This window comes from Tetrahymena thermophila, assembly GCF_000189635.1.
Source record: "Tetrahymena thermophila SB210 genomic scaffold scf_8254585, whole genome shotgun sequence".
In the NCBI taxonomy this organism is placed as follows: domain Eukaryota; phylum Ciliophora; class Oligohymenophorea; order Hymenostomatida; family Tetrahymenidae; genus Tetrahymena; species Tetrahymena thermophila.
Window position 1 is genome coordinate 1,921 of NW_002476356.1, and position 25,018 is coordinate 26,938.

At 21.6% G+C, this 25,018-nt stretch overlaps 5 protein-coding genes across 5 annotated transcripts in view; 2 read left to right on the forward strand and 3 right to left on the reverse strand. All coding sequences in view use genetic code 6, as the record gives it.

The window, feature by feature from the left end:
• Nucleotides 1-552: 552 nt before the first annotated feature.
• Nucleotides 553-5,149, reverse strand: TTHERM_01184150 (cation channel family protein; the record flags this gene model as incomplete). The annotated part of the gene is made up of 3 exons (XM_001019456.2): nucleotides 553-2,088; nucleotides 2,349-2,811; nucleotides 2,949-5,149. The coding sequence occupies 3 exons, from the start codon at nucleotides 5,147-5,149 to the stop codon at nucleotides 553-555; spliced, it is 4,200 nt and encodes a 1,399-aa protein (XP_001019456.2).
• A 1,561-nt stretch (nucleotides 5,150-6,710) lies between these two features.
• On the forward strand, nucleotides 6,711-7,364 carry TTHERM_01184160 (LITAF-like zinc ribbon domain protein; the record flags this gene model as incomplete). Its single annotated transcript, XM_001019457.1, has 1 exon — nucleotides 6,711-7,364. One exon carries the CDS (start codon nucleotides 6,711-6,713, stop codon nucleotides 7,362-7,364), a length of 654 nt encoding a protein of 217 aa, XP_001019457.1.
• A 1,519-nt stretch (nucleotides 7,365-8,883) lies between these two features.
• Nucleotides 8,884-16,055, forward strand: TTHERM_001184170 (kinase domain protein; the record flags this gene model as incomplete). Its single annotated transcript, XM_012798457.1, has 18 exons — nucleotides 8,884-8,922; nucleotides 8,980-9,029; nucleotides 9,448-9,537; nucleotides 10,483-10,572; nucleotides 10,832-10,921; nucleotides 11,595-11,684; nucleotides 11,956-12,045; nucleotides 12,315-12,404; nucleotides 12,671-12,760; nucleotides 13,035-13,072; nucleotides 13,776-13,938; nucleotides 14,208-14,297; nucleotides 14,561-14,650; nucleotides 14,921-15,010; nucleotides 15,269-15,358; nucleotides 15,621-15,710; nucleotides 15,940-15,977; nucleotides 16,039-16,055. 18 exons carry the CDS (start codon nucleotides 8,884-8,886, stop codon nucleotides 16,053-16,055), a joined length of 1,425 nt encoding a protein of 474 aa, XP_012653911.1.
• Nucleotides 16,056-16,839: 784 nt separating this feature from the next.
• TTHERM_01184230 (cation channel family protein) lies at nucleotides 16,840-21,421 on the reverse strand (the record flags this gene model as incomplete). Its single annotated transcript, XM_001019464.2, has 3 exons — nucleotides 19,149-21,421; nucleotides 18,408-18,870; nucleotides 16,840-18,348 (listed from the first exon to the last, which is right to left on the reverse strand). The coding sequence occupies exons 1-3, from the start codon at nucleotides 21,398-21,400 to the stop codon at nucleotides 16,840-16,842; spliced, it is 4,224 nt and encodes a 1,407-aa protein (XP_001019464.2). The 5' UTR covers nucleotides 21,401-21,421.
• A 1,023-nt stretch (nucleotides 21,422-22,444) lies between these two features.
• Nucleotides 22,445-25,018, reverse strand: part of TTHERM_01185240 (kinase domain protein, putative) — a gene marked incomplete at both ends in the record, with an annotated part of 5,999 nt that continues 3,425 nt past the window's right edge. Inside the window, 8 exons of the mRNA XM_001019466.2 lie at nucleotides 22,445-22,529; nucleotides 22,647-22,733; nucleotides 22,934-23,026; nucleotides 23,250-23,330; nucleotides 23,537-23,626; nucleotides 23,825-23,914; nucleotides 24,146-24,235; nucleotides 24,351-24,440. Of these exons, the coding sequence (XP_001019466.2) occupies nucleotides 22,445-22,529; nucleotides 22,647-22,733; nucleotides 22,934-23,026; nucleotides 23,250-23,330; nucleotides 23,537-23,626; nucleotides 23,825-23,914; nucleotides 24,146-24,235; nucleotides 24,351-24,440 (706 nt within the window). The remainder of the gene's footprint in view (nucleotides 22,530-22,646; nucleotides 22,734-22,933; nucleotides 23,027-23,249; nucleotides 23,331-23,536; nucleotides 23,627-23,824; nucleotides 23,915-24,145; nucleotides 24,236-24,350; nucleotides 24,441-25,018) is intronic.

Consider the following 25,018-nt stretch of genomic DNA (forward strand, 5'->3'; position numbering starts at 1 on the left):
AGAGCAAATAAATATAATGATTAATTAATTATCAAATATTAATTTATATATTTGGTTTTATGAAGAGATATCAAAGAAAAATTAATTTAGCATTCACTATTTAAACTTAATATTTGTATTTAAAACATGTACTTAAAAATATATATTGTAGGAATTAGAGATGGCAGTTATTTATTTAGTGATATATATAGCAAAATACCTTTCATATCCTTGGGTATTAAAAATATAAAAAAATAAAAATCTATTATAATTTAAAAATTTAATACCTGAAATAGCATATTTAAATTAAAAAATCATAAAACAAATATTTTATTATTATAATTAAAATAAAAGAATTTATTTAGTAATCTACTTTATAGCAAATCCAGAAATTAAATTGTTAGTTTTCCACATTTGATGGAATTTAATTAATAACTGGAAGTGCTATAAATAGAAAAATGAATTAATAACCTTAAATAGCTTTTTAATAAATTAATATGTGAAATCTAATTAGAAATATTTAATACAAATAAACATAAGAATGAATATATTGGTTGATATACATTTATAAATTCATTGCGTAGAATTATTTTTATGGTTTTCTTCTATATTTGAATCTTATTATTTGTTTTCTAACTCATTTTATTTGAGTAGATTTTTGTAAAACTAAATTGGCTTATTAATTTAAGCTTTAACAATGTTTTTTAATTTATTTTTCTGGAGACTTTTCTTTGTATTTTAATTTGATAGATTTGCCTAATTTTTTCTCATTAAAACATTAAATGACAGAATAACTCTTTCATAATTATTTTAAGGCATATAAAATTAGTAGCTTTTGAGTATGTCAAATAAAAAGTTTTCTTATTATGTATTTATGTTGTGAGGTATTTGAACTAATTCTTTTAATTATTTAATCAATGCCTCATTTGTATACTTCTGGTTTATATTGCTTAGTTATTTACTTAATATTAATGGATTTATTGATACTTTCTTGTTGAAAATTTCAGATTTTAATGTACTTTTTTTGATGTTTTCTTTTGAATTAATATATTCTTTATGTCTTTGCTGCTGATCACTTTAATTAGGTGATTTCGACTAACTCTTATATCTATTATAAAATTGATTATCGTATTGAGTATTCTAATAGCTTACTTAAGAGAAAGTATCTTAATTATTTATGTTTATCTACTTAGATGAATCAAAGCTTGCAAATTACTGCAATATATCATTAATGCAATAATTACTTGTCTATGGATTGTAGCATTAGATATTTTAGGAGGCTTAGGTGTTTTATGGATTATTTTGGTGGTAATAATTTGCACTATTAACATTCACAAGGATATTATTTTATGTGGACTTTGGAGATGTGCATTTTTCTGAATAATTAGATTACTGGCGCTATCTATTACTAGGAGTAAAAGAACAATCTCCTAAGTTTGACTAGTAATGATGAAATCCAATAGGATTATTGCCATAATTAATAACTTGTTAAGATTAGCACTATTAAACTTGTAATGATTTGTTATCGGTTTAATTGTCATCATTACTATTTTCCTACAAGGAGTTGATAGAAAACTGTACTTTTTTGTTAAAATTAAAGGCTTGTAAACTTTAAGAGAATTCATCATTATAGCCTGAAAAGGCATGCTAAAAATTGTTATTAGATCTTGGTTAAATGTGAGCACTTGATTTATCAAACGGGTGTAATTCAATATAAGTATTCATATTTTGGCTTTCCTAAATATTCGAGATTGTGTTCTTGACTTTCTAATATTGAAATTTTATATTGGACAATTACTTTTAAAGGGTTTGATTTGTCTTTGTTTTCTAAAAGTAATACTGATTTTGCAGCTAATTGATATTTTTTAAACTAGTTCGACTAGGATTTCCATAGCTATTTTTGAATTAGGCCAATTAATTCTGATATTCTTGCTAAACAAGATCATTAAACCATCCTTTAGTACATAATTCCTCAATATTCTCTTCAACGTATTGTCTAGCACTCTCATCAATTTAATCTTTTATTTATAAGCTATCATAAGAGTAGCCTCTTCTTTAAATATCTTTGTCTCTTCCTTAGAAATCATTTTTAACATACTCCTTTATTATCTAAAAAACATTCAATTACAAAACTAATATTTCTCCTTAAATATTTCATTTATTAATTAAATATTAATTTTTATATTTTTTTATGATTGTTTTTTAGTTTAAAATAAATTCATTTATTTTTTTATAAATGAATCTAAAATATTTTTAAAATTCCAAGCTGAAATGATTTTTTAAATTTTTTATGATTTAAAATTAAACAGTTTTGAAATAAATTTATTTTATTAATTTTATTATTTAGATTGAAATAATTATTAAATTACTTTGTATTTATCTTGTTAGAGATGAATAAAACTGCATTAAGTAACTAAATGATTACTGGATTTGCAACAGTAGCAGAAGATGCCTACCATGTCTAATTTATTGTTAATTAGTATTGAGTCTTTAATCATACAAAATCTTTCTAAATCTAAGGGCGAGCTTTAGACTAGTTCGAAAAAGCTGCTTCTTTTGATAGCTAAGAGTTTGGTGAATTCAATGCTTCTAACTGATAATTAACTTGTTTGACCAGTAAAGAATTAAATTTCACCAAATTAATTTCCTTTGTGGAGTAGCTTGAGTCCTTCGTTATTGTTGCTGTTGTAAACTTCTACGCTCCCTTTTTCAATAAAATAAATAGAATTGTCGTTTTCTACATCTTAGACTATAATTTTTTGACCAGGTCTGAATTCTCTCTACTCAATAATCTTTATAGTCTTTTATATTATCTATTCACTGAAATTCATTCTATTTATTATTTTAATATAAATCAGTTTGTTTTTTGAAACACCTAAAAAATGAATTTAATTTCTCCCCAATTTTGAGAAAATAATTTGAAAAGAAGTTAAATTAATTAATAAGTTAAGTAAAAAAGTGATGTTTACTTGAATAGATTTGAATTTTCGAATATTATTTTGTTTGCCTCCAGCATTATTTAGTTTTGGAGGGAATCTGGGAGTAAAGAGATGACTTTTTACTATTTCTGGATGTCTTCTTGGTTTGATTAGATAAAAAAATATTGCAAATACTCACGCACTTAAACCTATAGATCTGTTGATATATTCTTTTTATACATGAAACCATAAATGGCATTAAAATGCTCATCATATTCTTTGTTATTGATGTCCATTTCTGATAAAATCTATCCTATTGAATTTAAGCTGTATCCAAACATTCCGCAAGCTATAAGCATGGTTAAAATAGAAAGCAAATACTCTTGGCTATTAACTGGAATTATGTCACCGTACCCCACAGTAATCATCGTTACAGTTGAAAAGTAATACGCTCTCAAATATTACTCATAGAATGTAAGGTTTTAAGCTCCACTCAACTTATCTAGCCAAGTGTAAGTACAATTCTTATAATTATTATAAGCATTTTATTAAGCGCATAAAATTGAGTCTTCAGTTTAATTAATTTTACCAACTATCAGCCAAATGCAAGCAAATAAATGGGTAACTATGAATAAATTGAAGAATATTTGCATCAAACTGATAAATCCTCTGTTTATCTTTCTCAAATAAAACCTATCGTAAATTCTGTTCTTAAAAGAGTTTTGTCTAAAAACTTTAAACAGCGCAACGGCAAAAAACATGATACTGAACCTATAATTTTAAATTAATTAAATCTAGATTCTTTGAGAGGCTACTACAATCCACAAAATTGTAACGAAAAGCATGTTAAGAATACCATTCTTTGAGAAATACTCGAGCAAGATAAGACTTCTTGAATGTAGAAGATTTCCCTTCCTATATTAAACTGTATTCAAATTGACAAAGACATCTAAAGTAGCAATAATAACAAGCATAATATCAAGATTTTGAAGGTAAAAAACAGTACTAAATTGAATTCCATATATAAAATAAAGAGGCAAATAAAAGAAGAAGACAATCACAATAATCATATTAAAAATATCCCATACAAATTTCCAGATAGATTGAGGTAGAAATAAAGGAATAGTAGGAATTCTATGCAACAATCTTTTAGCGAAGAATATTGACTAAGTTTACTAAAAAATTAGAAGAATAAACTTTTAAAAGCGATTATAATCATAAAACTCGAAGTCCTCTTTCTCTTGTTTGTTATAGTTTATTGTTTTGTCTCTTAAATAAAAGAACTTCTATCTTTGCAGTATAGCCAGCTTTTTAGATTATATGTTTGAAGCCATTTTATACGCGTAACTTTTCATTTTCATTATGATGTGGATAAAATTTGTCTTCTTTTGCTTTTTAGGCATTTCTGTGAATTTTCTTGATTATTTTTTTCTATTCTCATTTTAAAAAGTTGCCTAACTTTACTTCTACTTTTAGTTTGAGTTTTCCATACCTATTCCACTAAATTATGACTCGTTTTATTTATTTTACTTGAAAGTTCTACCTTTAGCATTGAATAATTTAAGTGGTGTCTAATCTTGATTATTGTCTAACTTATCATTAATCGAAATAGAAGGCTCTCTCACTTATTGGTCTTCCTGCTTTATTTTTGCTTTTGAAGAAATCTAATTGCTTTGTATATCACTACCACCAGATAACTATTAATTCTTTTTTTATTGTCCAAGAATGTCTGATTATTCGTTGTTCTTTTTTCTATTTCGAAATGTTGGACTCAAATTTTAATTTAAGCAACTGCTATTTAAATCCTAAATTGAAGAAACCATGCTTTTATTGTCTGGATTATCTTGAAAAATAGGCTATTAATTTACATTCTAAATAGAAGAAGTCATAGAATTTTAAAGCTGCTTTTTATCTTTAGCAGAAATATTGAAATTGTCATTTTATACATAATTTATATCAATCTTACTTTAAATAAATTCGAGTTAGCTATCTTCATTATTGCATTAAAGTCTCTTCTTACTATCTATTATTTGACCTATATTGCCAATTTTAATGCTTAAATTATTATCCTAAAATATCTTTGAGCTTAATTCCTAAAAAGACGATTGCATTCTATTTAGTGAGGCTCCTTTTGTACCAAATTCATCTTCTGTTAAAGTTTTTTCTTTCATTCGTTAGTGAAAAATCTCGATCATTTCATCATGCTATTTTTATGTCTTTTCAAAGTTTAGTTTTTAAATGTTTAGCTTCATCTTATTTAATATTATCAAGTAATATATATATATATATATATATATATGTATGCCAATAATTTATCTATCTATCTATCTATCTATCTATCTATCTATCTATCTATCTATCTATCTATCTATCTATCTATCTATCTATCTATCTATCTATCTATCTATCTATCTATCTATCTATCTATCAATCAATTAAACAATAAATCAATCAATTTGTTTTTAATTACTTGTTTTAATTTGATTTAGGTTAAGTATTAACCATAATTTACTACTTAAAAGGTAATTAAAGATAGAAAGGCTAGTAATTATATCATCAAAATAATCAATCTTTTGTAGAAAAGCTCTAAATAAATCAATACTATTTTTAGAAATTCCTCTTTCATAACTTGATAAGCAGCTTACGTTTCAATATTTTTTGCATTAAATTCAAATATTTTTATTATTCGGACAAATAGTTTAAATTAAAATTTAATAAAATTCATTAATAAACATTTTAAATAAATTCTAATAACTATAAAAGACAAGAAGATTATTTTTTAATATTTAAATTCACTTAAATTTTTATTTAATTTTATTTTTTTTAAATTTCTTTAGTTTTTAAAAATAATTTTTTTAGAAATAACTTAGATATTTTTCTACCTATTTTATTTATTTGCCTAATTTGGAAAGAAGAATATTGTTTTTTCATTATTAATTGTTTAATTAAACAATTTTTTAAGTCTATTTACTTTTTAATTGTGTTTAAAAACCTTTCTGAATTTATAATATTATTTTAAACAAGAATAAATCACAAAGTAAAAAAAATATTTTTAGGTGTAAATAAATATTTTTGCTTTATAAGAAAAAAAGCAAATAATTATTTTATAAAAAATAAATCAAAAATTAATTTAAAGAGAAAAAAATTAATTTTAATAATTAATTTTTAGTTTTAATTTATTATTCTTTTAATATTAATAATCTATTATTTATTTATACTGCTAAATTTCCATTCCTTATTAATTCTTTTAAGAAATGGACAAGAAAAATTTAAACAAACAGGGCTCTTAACAAATGAATGAATTTTGAGTATGGGGAAATTTTAATTATTCAGGATTCAAGGTAATTAATTTAATAGCTCATATTAATAAATAGTGAAGCTTAAATTGACAAAAATATTGATATGAATATTTGAAAATATTGAAAAAACAAAAATTGTTATGATTATTTATATCGCCACAAAAAATGTAGTTAATTTTATTAAAACAAAGAGTTGAAAAATTGGTATCCATAATATAAATAAGAAATTATAAATTGATAAATAGATTATTTAATATTAAAAACAAATATTTTTAAAAGCAAGAATGAACGCATATTTACTCCTATAAAATTAGTTATGATATTAATTTAGTGGCTTAACTTTAAAAATAATAATTGATAAATGAGTTGAAATATTAATTAGATTTGAAAAAGAATACTTTGAATTCAATAATGAATATCTATCTAACTATTTTAATTAAAATTCATTAATTGAATATCACTTGAAAAATAACAAAATTCATATATAAAAAAGGTATTTAGATAAATATTAAAAATGAACAGCAATAATAACTATTAGCAGCTCAATTCTGAGCCAAATTAATTCTCTTAAGGATAAAATACACCAACAATATAAGCATAACCTCAACAGCCATAATTAATTTCATAGTTGCCTGATTTTTCAAATTATCCGCCACCCTCTTATGATAACTTTAATAATCAGATGCCTTAATAAAAATATTCTCCCCCTCCTCCTCCTCCTCTTTAAAGTTACGCTCCAAATCAAGCATAAAACTATCAAGCTCTTCCTTCCTAAAATTGTTATTAGCCTCCATTAACTACAAATTACCCATCCCCAGCTTAAAATTACTACCCACCTCCACCTTAAAATGGTCCTTATCATATTCCTTACTAAACAAATTAACTTTAACCATAGCAATATACTCCTATGTATTAGAATTAGGTAATGTTATAAAATGGCGATAATTTAAATCCTTATTAATTTTGCCCATAATGTAATTAAGTAAGACCAACAATAAAGTCTGGCTAGGCTGGTACTGGAGCAGTCATTTGTGCTTGTTTACTTTGTATTTTTTGTGGAGTATTTGGACTTTTTGCTTGTTGCTGTGAATAATGCTAAGATAAAGAATACAGTTGTTATGTTTGTCGTACAGTTTTAAAAATTGAACCTTACTAACCATGTGGTTGATAAATGTTAGAATAATTTATTTTTTAATAAAATATTTCTAAATTCATATTTTGTTCATTAAGTATTTATATTCATTATTGTATTATATTAGATAACTTATTTACTTTCTAAAAATATCTTTTTTAATAAAAATCAAAGAAAGAAAGTTATTAAGTAAGTAGACCTTTCTCTAAAATTTAATTAAATTCAAAGAATATTTGTATATTAGTTTGATGATAAATTATTTAATAGGAAGATAAAGAATTTGATAAATAATATTTTTATGTTTCACAATCATATTCATATTTTTATTAACATATGGATTTCTTTCGATTTTTAGAATTTTAAATTCATTATTCTTATCTATTAAAAATTCGTTTAACGCAAAGAAAAGAAATTAATTTTAATAATTATATAATCATGTACTATCTCTAACTATCTATCTATCTTTTCTTTTAATATCATAAAATTCATTTTTTCAACATAAAACTAAAAAATTTATTAATAATTTATAAAAAAAGGCGAATAGTTAGTTATTACTATTATTATAAAATTTACAATCGAATATTGAAGAGTTTTTATTTATTTTTTTTTATAGGTGTGAATTTTTTGTCAAAGGTTATCAATAATAAGATATTTTTGAAAAAAAGAAGATTCTATTCTATTTATTAAAAAGTTATTTAAGTAAGTATAAATGCACTTATTTGGTGGGTGAATACAATATATAATATACCTAAATAGCATGTGTTTGTAAAAAAATTAAGCGGATTACAAAGTAACTAATGATATTATTAATATTCTTATTATTAATTACTGAGCTAAAATATAAAAATCTGATCAAAAAAATTATTTTTATCATATTTAAGAACGTTAATTAATTTCTATCATTTTTTCAAATATGACTAACTAACCTACTAACTAACTAACTAACTAACTAACTAACTAACTAACTAACTAACTAACTAACTAACTAACTAACTAACTAACTAACTAACTAACTAACTAACTAACTAACTAACTAACTAACTAACTAACTAACAAACTAACTAACTAACTAACTAACTAACTAACTAACTAACTAACTAACTAACTAACTAACTAACTAACTAACTAACTAACTAACTAACTAACTAACTAACTAACTAACTAACTAACTAACTAACTAACTAACTAACTAACTAACTAACTAACTAACTAACTAACTAACTAACTAACTAACTAACTAACTAACTAACTAACTAACTAACTAACTAACTAACTAACTAACTAACTAACTAACTAACTAACTAACTAACTAACTAACTAACTAACTAACTAACTATCGATCTCTTATTTCTACTTTACTTTTAAGTTTATATTTTAAATATAATTAATTATTAAAATTAAATAATGTATGTTAAATTAATTTTTCTGTGATATCTCTTGATAAAAGCAAATTTATAAATTAATATTTGATATTATATTTTATTTGTACTTTTTATCTATTTATAATTAATTAAATTCCATAAATTTCTTTTCAATATTTTTGAAAAAAAAATAAATGATATAATAGATTTAAAAATATCACGAATTAGAAGAAGTAATTATTTATTTATTTATTAATATCTTTTAAATATATATTTATTAATAAAAAAAGTTTATTAGCTCTTCGCTTTTATCTCACTAGGTTCTCCATATTAATCTGAGGTATATTTAATTAAAAATATTATTTTTATTATTATTAATATTTTTTATATATTTAATCATTATTCATTGATTTTTATTAAAAAAAAATTGTTTAGCTACTTTAACTTAATTTTCATTCCTATTTTTAATTAATTGATATATTTTTTTCATTTTTTCCCATTAACATTTATACTTGATAAAATGAGTTTATTTGTTTTTGAGTGTAATATTTTTTATTATAAAAATTAAATAAACACTTACAGGCCTTTTGATTTATTTTCCTATCCTTTTTATTGAACTTGTTTTTTTGGCTCTTTCTCTGTTAACTTAACCCATAATTCTATTTTCAGCTTTTGTTATTATTATTTCATATTTTTACTTCATTTTTTCCTTCAAATTTACTATTTAATTATATTTTTTTTCTTCAATATTTAAAAAGTGGAGATTAAATTGGTGATGAAGGTGCATCGAGCTTAGGTTCTGGTTTAGCAAAGTGCATTAATCTCTCAAATTTGACACTTAGCATTTAGTAAAAACAGTTTATTTGTTATGGATTGTGATATTTTTAATTATAAAAACTAATTTAAAACAATAAAAGCTCATTTTTCTTTTTCTTTTTATTGTGCATGCTTTTTTTTTTCTATATTTCTTTGATAATTTAACTCATCATTTAATTTTCAACTTTTGCTTTTATTATTAATTAATTAATCTTATTATTTCATATTTTTTCTTCATTTTTTCCTTCTAATTAACTATTTAATTATACATTTTTTCTTCAATATTTAAAAAGTAAAAATTAAATTGGTGATGGAATGGAATGGAATTTACTCGCACATGAAACATGCACTCAGAAAACATCTTAAAAATAATTTTTTTATTTATTCATTTATTTATTTATTTTTTTTATATTATTTTTATTTTATTTTTTTTTTTATATTTATTTTTATAAATATTTTTTTATATTTATTTTACTTATATTTTACGATTTAGTCAACCCATAATATATTTTTATTATAGGTTTTTGACTATATAAGGCTTCTCATTATAATTATTATTGTAGGGAAAGATAATGGTAGATATAAAGGGGGCCTTTAGATATTTCACGCTGCCAATTACGGTAGTTAGACGTTGAAATAATCTAAATATATATTGCCCTCCGCCATTAATATGCGGGCTGAAACAAAGTCTCTCAAATTTGACACTTGATCTTAGGTAAAAACAGTTTATTTATTTTGGATTGTGATAATTTTAATTATAAAAACTAATTTAAAACAATAAAAGCTCATTTTTATTTTTATTTTTATTGTGCATGCTTTTTTATCTTCTTTCTTTCTTTGTTAATTTAACTCATCATTTTATTTTCAACTTTTGTTTTTATTATTAATTAATTAATCTTATTATTTCATATTTTTTCTTCATTTTTTCCTTCTAATTAACTATTTAATGATATATTTTTTCTTCAATATTTAAAAAGTGGAGATTAAATTGGTGATGAAGGTGCATCAGGCTTAGGTACTGGTTTAGCAAAGTGCATTAATCTCTCAAATTTGACACTTAGCATTTAGTAAAAACAGTTTTGTTTTGGATTGTGATATTTTTAATTATAAAAACAATTTAAAACAATAAAAGCTCATTTTTCTTTTTCTTTTTATTGTGCATGCTTTTTTATCTTCTTTCTTTCTTTGTTAATTTAACTCATCATTTTATTTTCAACTTTTACTTTTATTAATTAATTAATTAATCTTATTATTTCATATTTTTTCTTTATTTTTTCCTTCTAATTTACTATTTAATGATATTTTTTTTCTTCAATATTTAAAAAGTAAAAATTAAATTGGTGATGTAGGTGCATCAGGCTTAGGTTCTGGTTTAGCAAAGTGCATTAATCTCTCAAATTTGGCACTTGATCTTAGGTAAAAACAGTTTATTTATTTTGGATTGTGATAATTTTAATTATAAAACTAATTTAAAACAATAAAAGCTCATTTTTATTTTTATTTTTATTGTGCATGCTTTTTTATCTTCTTTCTTTCTTTGTTAATTTAACTCATCATTTTATTTTCAACTTTTACTTTTATTAATTAATTAATTAATCTTATTATTTCATATTTTTTCTTCATTTTTTCTTCTAATTTACTATTTAATAATATATTTTTTCTTCAATATTTAAAAAGTTATAATTAAATTGGTGATACATACATACATACATACATACATACATACATACATACATACATACATACATACATACATACATACATACTTAGTTTCTGGTTTAGCAAAGTGCATTAATATCTCAAATTTGACACTTTATTTTTGGTAAAAACAGTTTATTTATTTTGGATTGTGATATTTTTAATTATAAAAACTAATTTAAAACAATAAAAGCTCATTTTTCTTTTTCTTTTTATTGTGCATGCTTTTTTATCTTCTTTCTTTCTTTCTTTCTTTCTTTGTTAATTTAACTCATCATTTTATTTTCAACTTTTACTTTTATTAATTAATCTTATTATTTCATATTTTTTCTTCATTTTAACCTTCTTATTTACTATTTAATGATATTTTTTTTCTTCAATATTTAAAAAGTGAAAATTAAATTGGTGATGAAGGTGCATCAGGCTTAGGTTCTGGTTTAGCAAAGTGCATTAATCTCTCAAATTTGACACTTAGCATTTAGTAAAAACAGTTTATTTGTTTTGGATTGTGATATTTTTAATTATAAAAACTAATTTAAAACAATAAAAGCTCATTTTTATTTTTCTTATTATTATGCATGCTTTTTTATCTTCTTTCTTTCTTTCTTTCTTTGTTAATTTAACTCATCATTTTATTTTCAACTTTTGCTTTTATTATTAATTAATTAATCTTATTATTTCATATTTTTTCTTCATTTTTTCCTTCTAATTAAGTATTTTATTATATTTTTTTTTCTTCAATATTTAAAAAGTAAAAATTAAATTGGTGCAATGGGTGCATCAGACTTAGGTTCTGCTTTAGGAAATTGCATTAATCTCTCAAATTTGACACTTGATCTTAGGTAAAAACAGTTTATTTATTTTGGATTGTGATAATTTTAATTATAAAACTAATTTAAAACAATAAAAGCTTATTTTTTTTTTCTTTTTATTGTGCATGCTTTTTTGTCTTCTTTCTTTCTTTCTTTCTTTCTTTGTTAATTTAACTCATAATTTTATTTTCAACTTTACTTTTATTAATTAATTAATCTTATTATTTCATATTTTTTCTTCATTTTTTCCTTCTAATTAAGTATTTTATTATATTTTTTTTTCTTCAATATTTAAAAAGTGAAAATTAAATTGGTGATGAAGGTGCATCAGGCTTAGGTTCTGGTTTAGCAAAGTGCATTAATCTCTCAAATTTGACACTTAATCTTTCGTAGAAATAGTTTATTTATTTTGGATTGTGATAGTTTTAATTATAAAACTAATTTAAAACAATAAAAGCTCATTTTTATTTTTCTTATTATTGTGCATGCTTTTTTATCTTCTTTCTTTCTTTCTTTGTTAATTTAACTCATCATTTTATTTTCACTTTTACTTTTATTAATTAATTAATTAATCTTATTATTTCATATTTTTTCTTCATTTTTTCCTTCTAATTTACGATTTAATTTTTAATTTTTCTTCAATATATTTAAAAAGTTACAATAAGATTTGTGACTAAGGAGCATCAAGCTTAGGTTCTTGTTTAGCAAAGTGCATTAATATCTCAAATTTGACACTTTATCTTTGGTAAAAACAGTTTAATTATTTTCGATTGTGATAGTTTTAATTATAAAAACTAATTAAAAACAATAAAAGCTCATTTTTCTTTTTCTTTTTATTGTGCATGCTTTTTTATCTTCTTTCTTTCTTTCTTTCTTTCTTTGTTAATTTAACTCATCATTTTATTTTCAACTTTTGCTTTTATTATTAATTAATTAATTTTATTATTTCATATTTTTTCTTTATTTTTTCCTTCTAATTAACTATTTAATGATATATTTTTTCTTCAATATTTAAAAAGTGACAAATAAATTGGTGCAATAGGAGCATAAGGTTTAGGTTTTGGTTTAGCAAAGTGCATTAATCTCTCAAATTTGAAACTTTTTCTTTAGTAAAAACAGTTTATTTGTTTTGGATTGTGATATTTTTAATTATAAAAACTAATTTAAAACAATAAAAGCTCATTTTTCTTTTTCTTTTTATTGTGCATGCTTTTTTATCTTCTTTCTTTCTTTCTTTCTTTCTTTCTTTGTTAATTTAACTCATCATTTTATTTTCAACTTTTACTTTTATTAATTAATTAATTAATCTTATTATTTCATATTTTTTCTTCATTTTTTCCTTCTAATTAACTATTTGATGATATATTTTTTCTTCAATATTTAAAAAGTAAAAATTAAATTGGTGATACATACATACATACATACATACATACATACATACATACTCGCACATGGTTACATGCACTCGGGATAGGGGCCCTATATATAATTACTTATACATTATTATTATACGTATACCAATTTATTTATATATAATTGTGGGTAATATACTAGAAGGGAAGGGTCACCTACACCCTAATGGCATTTCTACTAATCTTCCATGATTTGACTACGCATTATGCTCGCTTCCCATTTGTATTCCAGATCTTCTGTTCAGAATGGGGCCTCCTCTTTACCTCCTATCAGATTTGGCCCTTCCCTCCTACCAAGGAGACCGCTGGTAACATTCACATTTTTACATGGAATTTTTCGAAATAAAGGGGGCGGTATAGGATTCGAACCCCCGATATCACTGCTAAGACCCTCCGACTCGCCCACTCGAGTCGCTTAGCCCTTCTTTTAAATTGGTGATGAAGGTGCATCAGGCTTAGGTTCTGCTTTAGCAAAGTGCATTAATCTCTCAAATTTGACACTTAGCATTTAGTAAAAACAGTTTATTTATTTTGGATTGTGATAGTTTTAATTATAAAATTAATTTAAAACAATAAAAGCTAATTTTTCTTTTTCTTTTTATTGTGTATGCTTTTTTATCTTCTTTCTTTCTTTCTTTCTTTCTTTGTTAATTTAACTCATCATTTTATTTTCAACTTTTGCTTTTATTATTTATTAATCTTATTATTTCATATTTTTTCTACATTTTTTCCTTCTAATTAAGTATTTTATTGTTTTTTTTTTCTTCAATATTTAAAAAGTAAAAATTAAATTGGCGCAATAGGTGCATCAGGTTTAGTTTCTGGTTTAGCAAAGTGCATTAATCTCTCAAATTTAACACTTGATCTTAGGTAAAAACAGTTTATTTATTTTGGATAGTGAAAATATTAATTATAAAAACTAATTTAAAACAATAAAAGCTCATTTTTATTTTTCTTTTTATTGTGCATGCTTTTTTATCTTCTTTCTTTCTTTCTTTGTTAATTTAACTCATGATTTTATTTTCAACTTTTGTTTTTATTATTAATTAATCTTATTATCTCATAATTTTTTCTTCATTTTTTCCTTCTAATTTATTATTTAATGATATATTTTTTCTTCAATATTTAAAAAGTGAAAATTAAATTGGTGATGAAGGTGCATCAGGCTTAGGTTCTGGTTTAGCAAAGTGCATTAATCTCTCAAATTTGAAACTTTTTCTTTAGTAAAAACAGTTTATTTGTTTTGGATTGTGATATTTTTAATTATAAAAACTAATTTAAAACAATAAAAGCTCATTTTTCTTTTTATTTTTATTGTGCATGCTTTTTTATCTTCTTTCTTTCTTTCTTTCTTTGTTAATTTAACTCATCATTTTATTTTCAACTTTTGCTTTTATTATTAATTAATTAATCTTATTATTTCATATTTTTTCTTCATTTTTTCCTTCTAATTTACTATTTAATGATATATTTTTTCTTCAATATTTAAAAAGGTTCAATTAAATTGCTGCAATAGGAGCAACAGGCTTAGGTTTTGGTTTAGCAAAGTGCATTAATCTCTCAAATTTGACACTTAGCATTTAGTAAAAACAGTTTATTTGTTTTGGATTGTGGTATTTTTAATTATAAAAACTAATTTAAAACAATAAAAGCTCATTTTTCTTTTTCTTTTTATTGTGCATGCTTTATTATCTTCTTTCTTTCTTTGTTAATTTAACTCACCATTTTATTTTCAACTTTTGCTTTTATTATTAATTAATCTTATTATTTCATATTTTTTCTTCATTTCTTCCTTCTAATTAACTATTTAATGATATATTTTTTCTTCAATATTTAAAAAGGTTCAATTAAATTGCTGCAATAGGAGCAACAGGCTTAGGTTTTGGTTTAGCAAAGTGCATTAATCTCTCAAATTTGACACTTAGCATTTAGTAAAAACAGTTTATTTGTTTTGGATTGTGATATTTTTAATTATAAAAACTAATTTAAAACTATAAAAGCTCATTTTTCTTTTTCTTTTTATTGTGTATGCTTTTTTATCTTCTTTCTTTCTTTGTTAATTTAACTCACCATTTTATTTTCAACTTTTGCTTTTATTATTAATTAATTAATCTTATTATTTCATATTTTTTCTTCATTTCTTCCTTCTAATTAACTATTTAATGATATATTTTTTCTTCAATATTTAAAAAGTGACAATTAAATTGGTGATGAAGGTGCATCAGGCTTAGGTTCTGCTTTAGCAAAGTGCATTAATCTCACAAATTTGACACTTAGCCTTAGGTAAAAACAGTTTATTTATTTTGGATTGTGATATTTTTAACTATAAAAAAGAATATTAAACTAAAAAGTTCCTTTAATTTATTTAATATCTTTTATTTGATTTATTATTTTATCTTTTTTATTTCACTAATATTATTTTATTTATTTATTAATTTAAGAAATAATTTTTAATTAAAAAGTTTATTTTTTTTTTTATTTTTTTCAAATTTACACAAATTTATTATAAAAGACAAAACTCAATGAATCTTAGCTCAATTAAAGGAATAAGTAAGTTTCTTAAATCAAAAAGATTAGTTGTCTATAAAAAATATTTTTTATGATAAACAAGAGGCTAAAAAAGGATGAATATATATTAAATACTTGAATAATAGATTATTATTATATGTTTTACTATTTAATATTTTGAAAAAGTTTTTATAACCTATAATATAGATACATAGATAGATAGATTTTATTATTGTTTTATATTTATACATATTCATTCATATTTTTGTAAGTTAGTAAATAGTTTATAAATAATAAAAAAATGATCAAATCATTTGAAATTTAAGTGTTATATTAAATCTTATTAAATAATATAAATGCCAAGTTTTTATATTACAGTTTGATTTTAATTTTAAAATGTGTTTATTAACTTTATTAAGGAATTTGAGGGGTTAAAAATTTAGGGAGAAATCAAATTGTACTTTTTATTTTAAATTCAAATATAAAGAAAATAATTAAGGCTTATAATAAAAAAATGTTCATACATAATTAATATAATAATCATTAGACATATCGCAAATTATGATATCATTAATGGTTTTTTGGTGATATTTTAAATGCTGGAACAACTATCTATATATGCTACAAAAGGGAAAACAAACAATTAGCTTATAAAAATAATGATTATTTTAACTATTAATTATACAAAATAAATTTTAGATAATTTTAATTCACTTTAATTTAAATTCACCTTAATTTATTTAGGATAGGGAATTTAAATAGAATTCATAAACGCCTTCCTTCCTTCATTCATTAAATTAATAAATTTTTCATGAAATTAACAAAATAAATATTAATATATTTTACAAAAATTTACATAATAATAATTATAATGTCTGTTAGAGCTCACTACACAAAATATATCTCAACTAGTTTTATTATTATTCTTTTATTCTTCGTTAAGAAATTCTGAATTTTTTTCGAATTAACTTTAAATGAGCAAATTTTAATAATTTTGGGTTGACTTTTTAGAATTATCACTAAAATTTTGTATTTAAGATTTAAGATTGTTTTAAGTATCTTCATTTTTATTAATACTTTTCTTTGTTTTATACATTTGTAAAATCTTTTTATTTTTTCTCATAAATACAGAGTAAAGTAACAAAACTCTTTCAGAATTATTATGGGGCAAATAAATTGAGTAATTTTTTAGTGTATCAAATTAAAAGTCTTGATGCGCAGTTAAATTATGAGGTGTCTAAACTAATTCTTTTAATTGTTTAATTAGAGCATCATCAGTTTATCTCTAGAATATAATACTACTTTATTATTTACTAATTTAATGATAATTTTTTCTCTTATTAATATATTCAGTTTTCAGAGTGTTTTTCTTGATATTACTTCTTTGATTAATTAACTCTTACTATTTTTATGTACTTTAGTTGCTAGGTGTTTGATTGATTAATTTGAGACTCTAATTATTACCATCATTAAAATCTTTTTTACTTTATTAAGAGTAAGTATCTTAATTCTATGACTCTATATTAGCTAATTGATTTGTCACTTCAGGCATATTATAATTAACTTATTATGTGCATTAAAATAAACAGTTATTTCCAGGATAGTTGTTTGAATTACTTTATCCATTATTTTGATATTGTTAATGATAACAATTTGTATTGTTTAAATTAACTTAAAAATTTTTATTTGCTGAATAAGGAGAAGGACACATATCTGTAAAGTTACAAAACTAGCGTTGCCTATTACATGGTGATTTAAGATTATTGAATTCAGGTGAATTTATTTAGTGTTAGTGAAAATTATTTTATTATTTTATAAATTACTAAAACTAACACTATTAATTATATAAAGATTTGCAATCTCCTTAACTCTCTTCCTAGATGTTATCTTGTAAGGAATTTATAGAAAATTGTACTTTCTTGTTTATATTATAAGGTGTTAGAGGACTCTAGCAATTTTCTTCATTATAAAGTTAAAAAGCATTTTAAAAGTTTTATTAAATGTGAGCTATCGATGGATTAAGTTCAGGATGTGAGCTTAAATTTTATATTTCAATCATATTTTTTAATTTTTAATATGATATTTTTTTATTTGTAAATTAATTTTATATATTCTAAATTGTTTTAATAACTTAAGCATCCTAAATATTTTGATTTTAGTTTATAAATTTTAAACTAGGATAACTTTGATATCTTATATTTTGATTGAATTAGACTAAATTATCTTAAAATTCTTGCTAAATAAGATCATTAAACCACCCATAGCAACATAAATCTTCTATATTCTCTTCAACAAATATTTTAGCATTCTCTTCAATTTGCTATTTTATTTAAAGAGTATCATATGAGTAATTTCTTCTTTAAATATCTTTGTCTCTAACTTGAATATTATTTTTAGCATAATCTTTAACTATCTTTAATAAAAAACAAACATGATTATTTCAATTTTAATTAATTTATTTAATTAAATTACTTTATATTTATCTTGCTATAAGTGAATAAAATTGCACTAAGTAACTAAATGACTACTAGATTTGCAGCAATAGCAAAATACACCAATCATATCTAGTTTTTTATTAAAAATAATTGAATCTTTAATCATGCAAAATTTTTCTAAATCTAAGGGAGAACTCTAAATTATCTCTAAAAAGCTATTTCTCTTTATAACCAATAATTTTGTGAACTCAACACTTCTAGCTGAAACTTAACTTGCCTGCCCAGTGAAAAACTAAACTTCTCCAAATTGTTATCCTTTATGTAGAAGTTTTAATTCTTCGTTATTATTGCTATTATATATTTCTACACATCCTTTTTCGATAAAATAAATACAATTCTCACTTTCTGCATCTTACTCAATAAACTTTTATCCAGGTATGAACTCTCTTTGTTCAATGATTTATATTGTTTTTTAAATTGTTTGTTCACTAAAATTTGTCCTATTTTTTCAAATATTAAATAAAATAAATTTATTATGATCAATTAATACTTTTATTTGATTTATTATTTTTATTTTAAATATTAAATAAATTATAGAGTTATTGCCTTTTTAATTTTTGATAGGCTCTATATCTATACTAATGAATGTTTATTTAATTAAAGAAATTTAGACAAATTTATCTTAAGTAAAAATTAAAAAAATATTGATTGAAATTTAACCCAGGGATATAATTTAAAGTCAGAATATATTTTAAAATAAATAAATAAAATTAATTACCTGAAAAGAGGAGAGTTTTCAAATATAATTTTATTAGCATCTAAAAGTATTTAGTTTTAAAGAGTATCTGGTAATAATTAAATGACTTTCTGTTATTTTTTAATATCTTCTTAGTTAGATTGAATAAAGAAGTATTGTAAATATTCTCTCACTTGGACTTGCAAATCGGGAGAAATATTTTTTTTATGCATAAATCCATAAATCGCGTTAAAATGCTCGTCATATTCTTTGTTATTAATTTACATTTCTGATAAAATTTGCCCTATAGAATTTAAGCTATAGCCAAACATTCCGCAAGCTATTAACATTGTTAATATTGAAAGTAAGTATTCTTTGCTGTTAACTGGAGTTATGTCACCATAACCTACAGTAATCATAGTAACAGTGGTAAAATAATAAGCTCTGAGATATTCTTCATAGAAAGCTAAATTGTGAGTGCCTTTTAATTTATCTAGCCAAGTATATGTGCAATTGTCATTATTATAATTGTTATCTTAACTTTGTTAAGCACATAAAATAGATTCTTCACTTTGATTCAATTTACCAACTACTAGCCATATACAAGCAAATAAATGGCAAACGATAAATAAATTAAAGAATATTTGCATTAAATTAATAAAACCTCTGTTTATTTTTCTCAAATAAAATCTGTCATAAATCCTATTCTTGAATGAATTTTATTTTAAAACTTTGAATATTGCCACAATAAATAAGAAAACATTCACTTTATAATTTTAAATGAATACTATTTAACTCCTCTAAGAAGCTACAATAATCCATAGGATTATGACAAAGAATATGTTTAAAAGACCGTTTTTTGAAAAATATTCAAGCAAAATAAGACTTCTTGAGTTTAGAAGATTTCCTTTTCTGTAAGAGACTGTATTCAAATTAATAAAGATATCTAAAGTAGTTATTGTAACAAGAAATATGTCCAAGTCTTACAAATAAAAAATAGAGCTAAATTAAATGTTGTAGATAAAGTGTAAAGGCAGAAAAAAGAAAAATAAAATAGTAATTATCATATTAAATATATCCCATACAAATTTCCATATAGATTGAGGCTGAAACAATGGAATTACTGGAAAGCTTTTTATCATTTTTTTAGTGACCAAATAAGTTTTTGCTTATTCTAATATCCATCGAATAGTTTTTTGGATCAAATTATAATCATAGAATTCAAAATCTTCTTTTTCTTGCTTTTCATAATTAATTGTTTTGTCTCTTAGATAAAAGAAGTTCTGTCTTTAAAGTATTGCGAGTCTCTTCGATTCAACATTAGACGCAATTCTATATGCATAGCTTTTCATTTTCATAATAATATGGAAGAAATTAGAATTTTTTAACTTCTTTTAATTGAATTGTTTTTCATTTTCTGTTGGTTTTCTTGATACTTTTTTCTTAGATACAAATTGAGATGTCATAGTTTGTTTCTATTTCTTGCATTATTATTCATTAAATTTTGAGCTTAATTAAGATTAATTTTGCATTGAAAAAGATAATTTGCTATCATCTTAAATAATTTCGTTTTCTTTCTAGTTTAACTATTTGCTATTATTTCCGCTAAGCTAAATTGATTTTGAGATATCTTGTTAGGCTTCTGTTATCTGTTTGCTTTGAGATGAAACTGGTTTATGAATCTAGTTCTTTTCAATTTATTCAAATTCATTCTTTTCGCAGGAATTATCCAATCGATTATGCTAACCATTAGCTCTAAATGAAGGATGAATGCTTGTAATATTTAATTACATTTAACTATTATTTAAATTCTATTCTTATTCTATGTGAGATTTACTTTCTTAATCTAATTCGTATTAATTTTATAAAGATTTTTTATCATTTTAAACAGAGATATTCAAAGAATACAACATTTGAGATGATTATTCCTACTTTGAATAATCATCGTTCTTGTCTGATTAAGTTTAATTTTAAGCATAAAATATAGAAGTCGCTTTTTAGTTTTCAGCATTATCATTTTATTAACTTTCATTTTGATATTTTAGTCTCTTTTTTCCATCGAATTGTTGAACTATGCTTGCCATCTTATCACTAAGAGTAGCCTCTTACTATTATATTTATATTGATGTTGTGTCCTAAAAAGATGATCGATTAGTATTTATAGATATGTTTTTTGCTCGACTCTCGTCTTCTGTTAAAGATTTTTCAACCAATCTTGAATGGAAAATCTCTACCATTTCATTGTGCATTTTTTAAGTTTTTTCAAAATTTAATCTTTAAATGTTTAACTTCATCTTTCTTTAAACAAACAAACAAATAAACAAACAAATTAATTGATTAATTAAGTAAGTAACTAAAAGATTAATGTTTTCTTAATTCTTTTTTGAGATAGTACTTTTTAATTAAGTTAAACCAATTACAAGCTTAAACTAATTAGTATATTAAGTTATATTAGATCTTTAGCAAAAAAAATACATTTAGAAAAATATTTGATTAGATATTGTTAAATTAAACAAAAATATGTCAAAATGCATTAAAAATGATGAAAAAATATATTTCATTAAATTGTAAAAACTGGTTTTGTTTTTACTTGTGCTTATCAAAGAGGCAGAAATTTGAGTATTTAATGTTAATTAACATTAACTTTTTTTGTAATATATGAGTGTAACTAAGTTTTATTAATTAAAAAAAATATGACCAGTAAGCAAGTGTAGTAAATAATCACACTTTTTTCTAATTTTACAACATTATATAAAAATTAAAGATAAAAATTATTCTTTGTAGTATTGAAAGAAAAATATTTTGAAATAATTTAAATTATAACAAAAATATTAAGATTTAATGATAAAATATTTGATAAATTTTAAGTTGCCTGGTATTGAATATAATTTAGTTAAAAATTAAGCATTTTTTGCTTTTAAATAAAAATATATTTACTAAAAAAATAAATAGTCAATTTTGATGAATTTTTTTAATTATTATTCCTAAATACTTGATAAAATTTCTATTTAATAATTTAAATATATAGAGTAAAATACCATTTCTATTTACAATAAGTGAAATTTCATGTTTTCATTTAATTAAAATAATTTATATTTAAAAAATTTATTTTGAAATATGGTTGGTTGGTTGGTGTTGTCAAAATAATACTTTAGTTAATAAATAAATATCAATTTTTTAGTTAATGATCATAAATTTATTATGAATATATATTTGTCTACTAAATATAAAAAGAATACTTAATAATTATTCTTAAATACAAGCAAAATCATCAGATTATAAAGAAATAAATAATCTTTTCAAAAGTATTAATTTAATTCATTGTTTTGAAATTCAATTCAATAAATTTAAAGCTTAACTAATCTTTTAGCTTTCAAGTTTTTTTACTTTAGCTTCTTAATAGCAGGAGAAACTCTAAGTTGCCTATTAAAAAAAAATTATTATTAATAAAATATAATTTAGAAAATAAATAACTATTATTTTAATTTAATAATAATAACAATAAATAAATAAATAAATAAATAAATAAAAGTAATTTACCCAAAGCTAAGTGTCAAATTTGATAACTTACTGCACTTTGCTAAAGAGCCAAAAATAGAAACATTTGCAAAATCAATATTATTATCACTTTTAAATAATTAAAAAATGTTACAATTAACAAAGGATTTCTAGAAGAAAGAAATAAAGCATTTTTAAAAATTATTTTAGGTGAAAAATTAAACAAAAAATAGAAAAAAAGTAAATTATTTTTTTAAACTTAATATTTTAACAATATAAAATTATTAAATTGGTAAGTAGGTAGGATATGTTAATTAATTAATATTTACTTTAGAATAAGTACCAAATTTGATAGATGATTGCATTTTGCCAAAGCAGAGCATAGTTCATTAATGTTTTTTAAACAACCAATATCATTACCACTTTTTATATAATAAAATTTTTATTTAATTTTTGAAAAGAAAGTAAATGAATAATTAATATTAAAATAAATCAATAAACATTAAATAATAAACAAAAGCAAGTAAATATTTTAATTTTATAAAAAAATAGATTTTATTTTAACATCTATCATATCATATAAATTTTTTAAAGCTTTTTGTTGAATAAAAGATAATTTGTTTGTATGTCTAATTAATTAATTACCTTAAATGAATTGTTAAAGTGTGGAGATTACTCATTTTTCCAAATTCACTCCAAGCACACTAGTAGAGAATGTTATTTCTACTAAAAATTTTAAATATAATTCATTAAAAAATTTATTGAATAAATAAAACAAGAAATAAATAAATAAATATTATGTAAAAAAACCATCAAAAACACCTTTGAACGATTAATAAGAAATTTTAATAATTTTTATTGAATCTTAAAAATTGTTTTGAAAGAACCCATTATTTATTTATATATCTAAAAATAAAAATATAGTTTTTTACAATAGGTAAATTATCAATTTAGAAAGTTTAGAACAATTTGCTAATCCAGTAAGTATTTCTGAAGCTCCTTCTTAGCCAATTTAATTATCACTTTTAATATTATTAAAAAATATGCTACAAATTAAAAATAACAAACAAAGAAAGAAATAATTTTTTTTAAAATAAAATAAAATTTAAATAAACATTCAATTTTTATTATTTTTTATTTGATTATTAAAAAATGGAATTATTAATAAGTTTTCCTTCCACTTCACTACGATACTTTGATGAGATATTTAATAAATTTACCCTAAACCAAGGATTAAACTTTATAGCTTAGCTAATTTTGCTAACGAAGAACCTAATTTTGAAGCACCGTCTTTAAAAATATTATTTTAGCTATTAAATTAATAAATTATTATAAAATTGTTAGATTTAAACAAACAAACAAAAGTATTTTAAATTAAATATTTAAAAAGAAAAAATTCAATTTTATTAAAAACTAGATTAAATATTTTTGAAGTTGCTTTTTGCAATATTTAAAATTAGATTAAAAAAGACAGACACTTTTTTTTTTAGTTAAATTTTAACGAATGCTTTAAGAATATTTTGTATAATGAGATTGATTACCCAAGATAAAGGGACAAATCTGAGATATTTGTGCATTAAGCTAATCCAGAACTTAGTTCCTAAACACCATAATCTCCAATATTACAATTACTTTTAATGAAAATAAGTATTTGTTAACAATAAGAAGAAACAAACAAACAAGTATTTATCAAAACGCTAAAAAAAATACAAAGAATTAATTAAAAAAGAAAAAAAAGAAGTATACTTTAAATTAATTGCTAAAGTTGAGAGATTGATACAATTACCAAGTCCTAAACCTAACTATGAAGAACCTTAAAGCTTAATGTTAATACTACTATTTAATGAGAAAAAAAATTTAAGATAAGTTTTAAGAAATAAATAGAAAAATAATTTGAATAAATCAATTTATTAATTAATTATACTTTAGTTTTATTTCTAAGTTTGTGTGGTCATCAAATTTAGAATTCAGGAACTTTTTATATATAATTATAAATATATAGACTATAACTTATACAAAAGCTAAATACTTTTTCCAAAAAGTAAAACTAAGAGCGTTTTTATTACAACATTTTTTTTTTATCAATATCTATTTCTCTGTTTTTTTTAAAGAAGTAATTAAGTATTTTTTTAATTATCAAAACTTCAAACGTCTTCAATTTATAATATTTCTTATTGATTATTAATTAATTGGAATTGGGTTATTATTTTGAATAGAATCTTGCTCAAATATTTTTAAAAACTTAAATTTTAGTGTAAATAAATAAAGTTATTATTTTAAGAAAGCTCCAAAAAATTTTATTTTCTTTAAGTTTGAAATTAAATTTTGAAAAATTTTTTTGAAAATTGAAAACCTTTTGTCAAATTTTTAACGTAAAAAATGAAGACTATATTTTTATAATTTAAATCAAACAA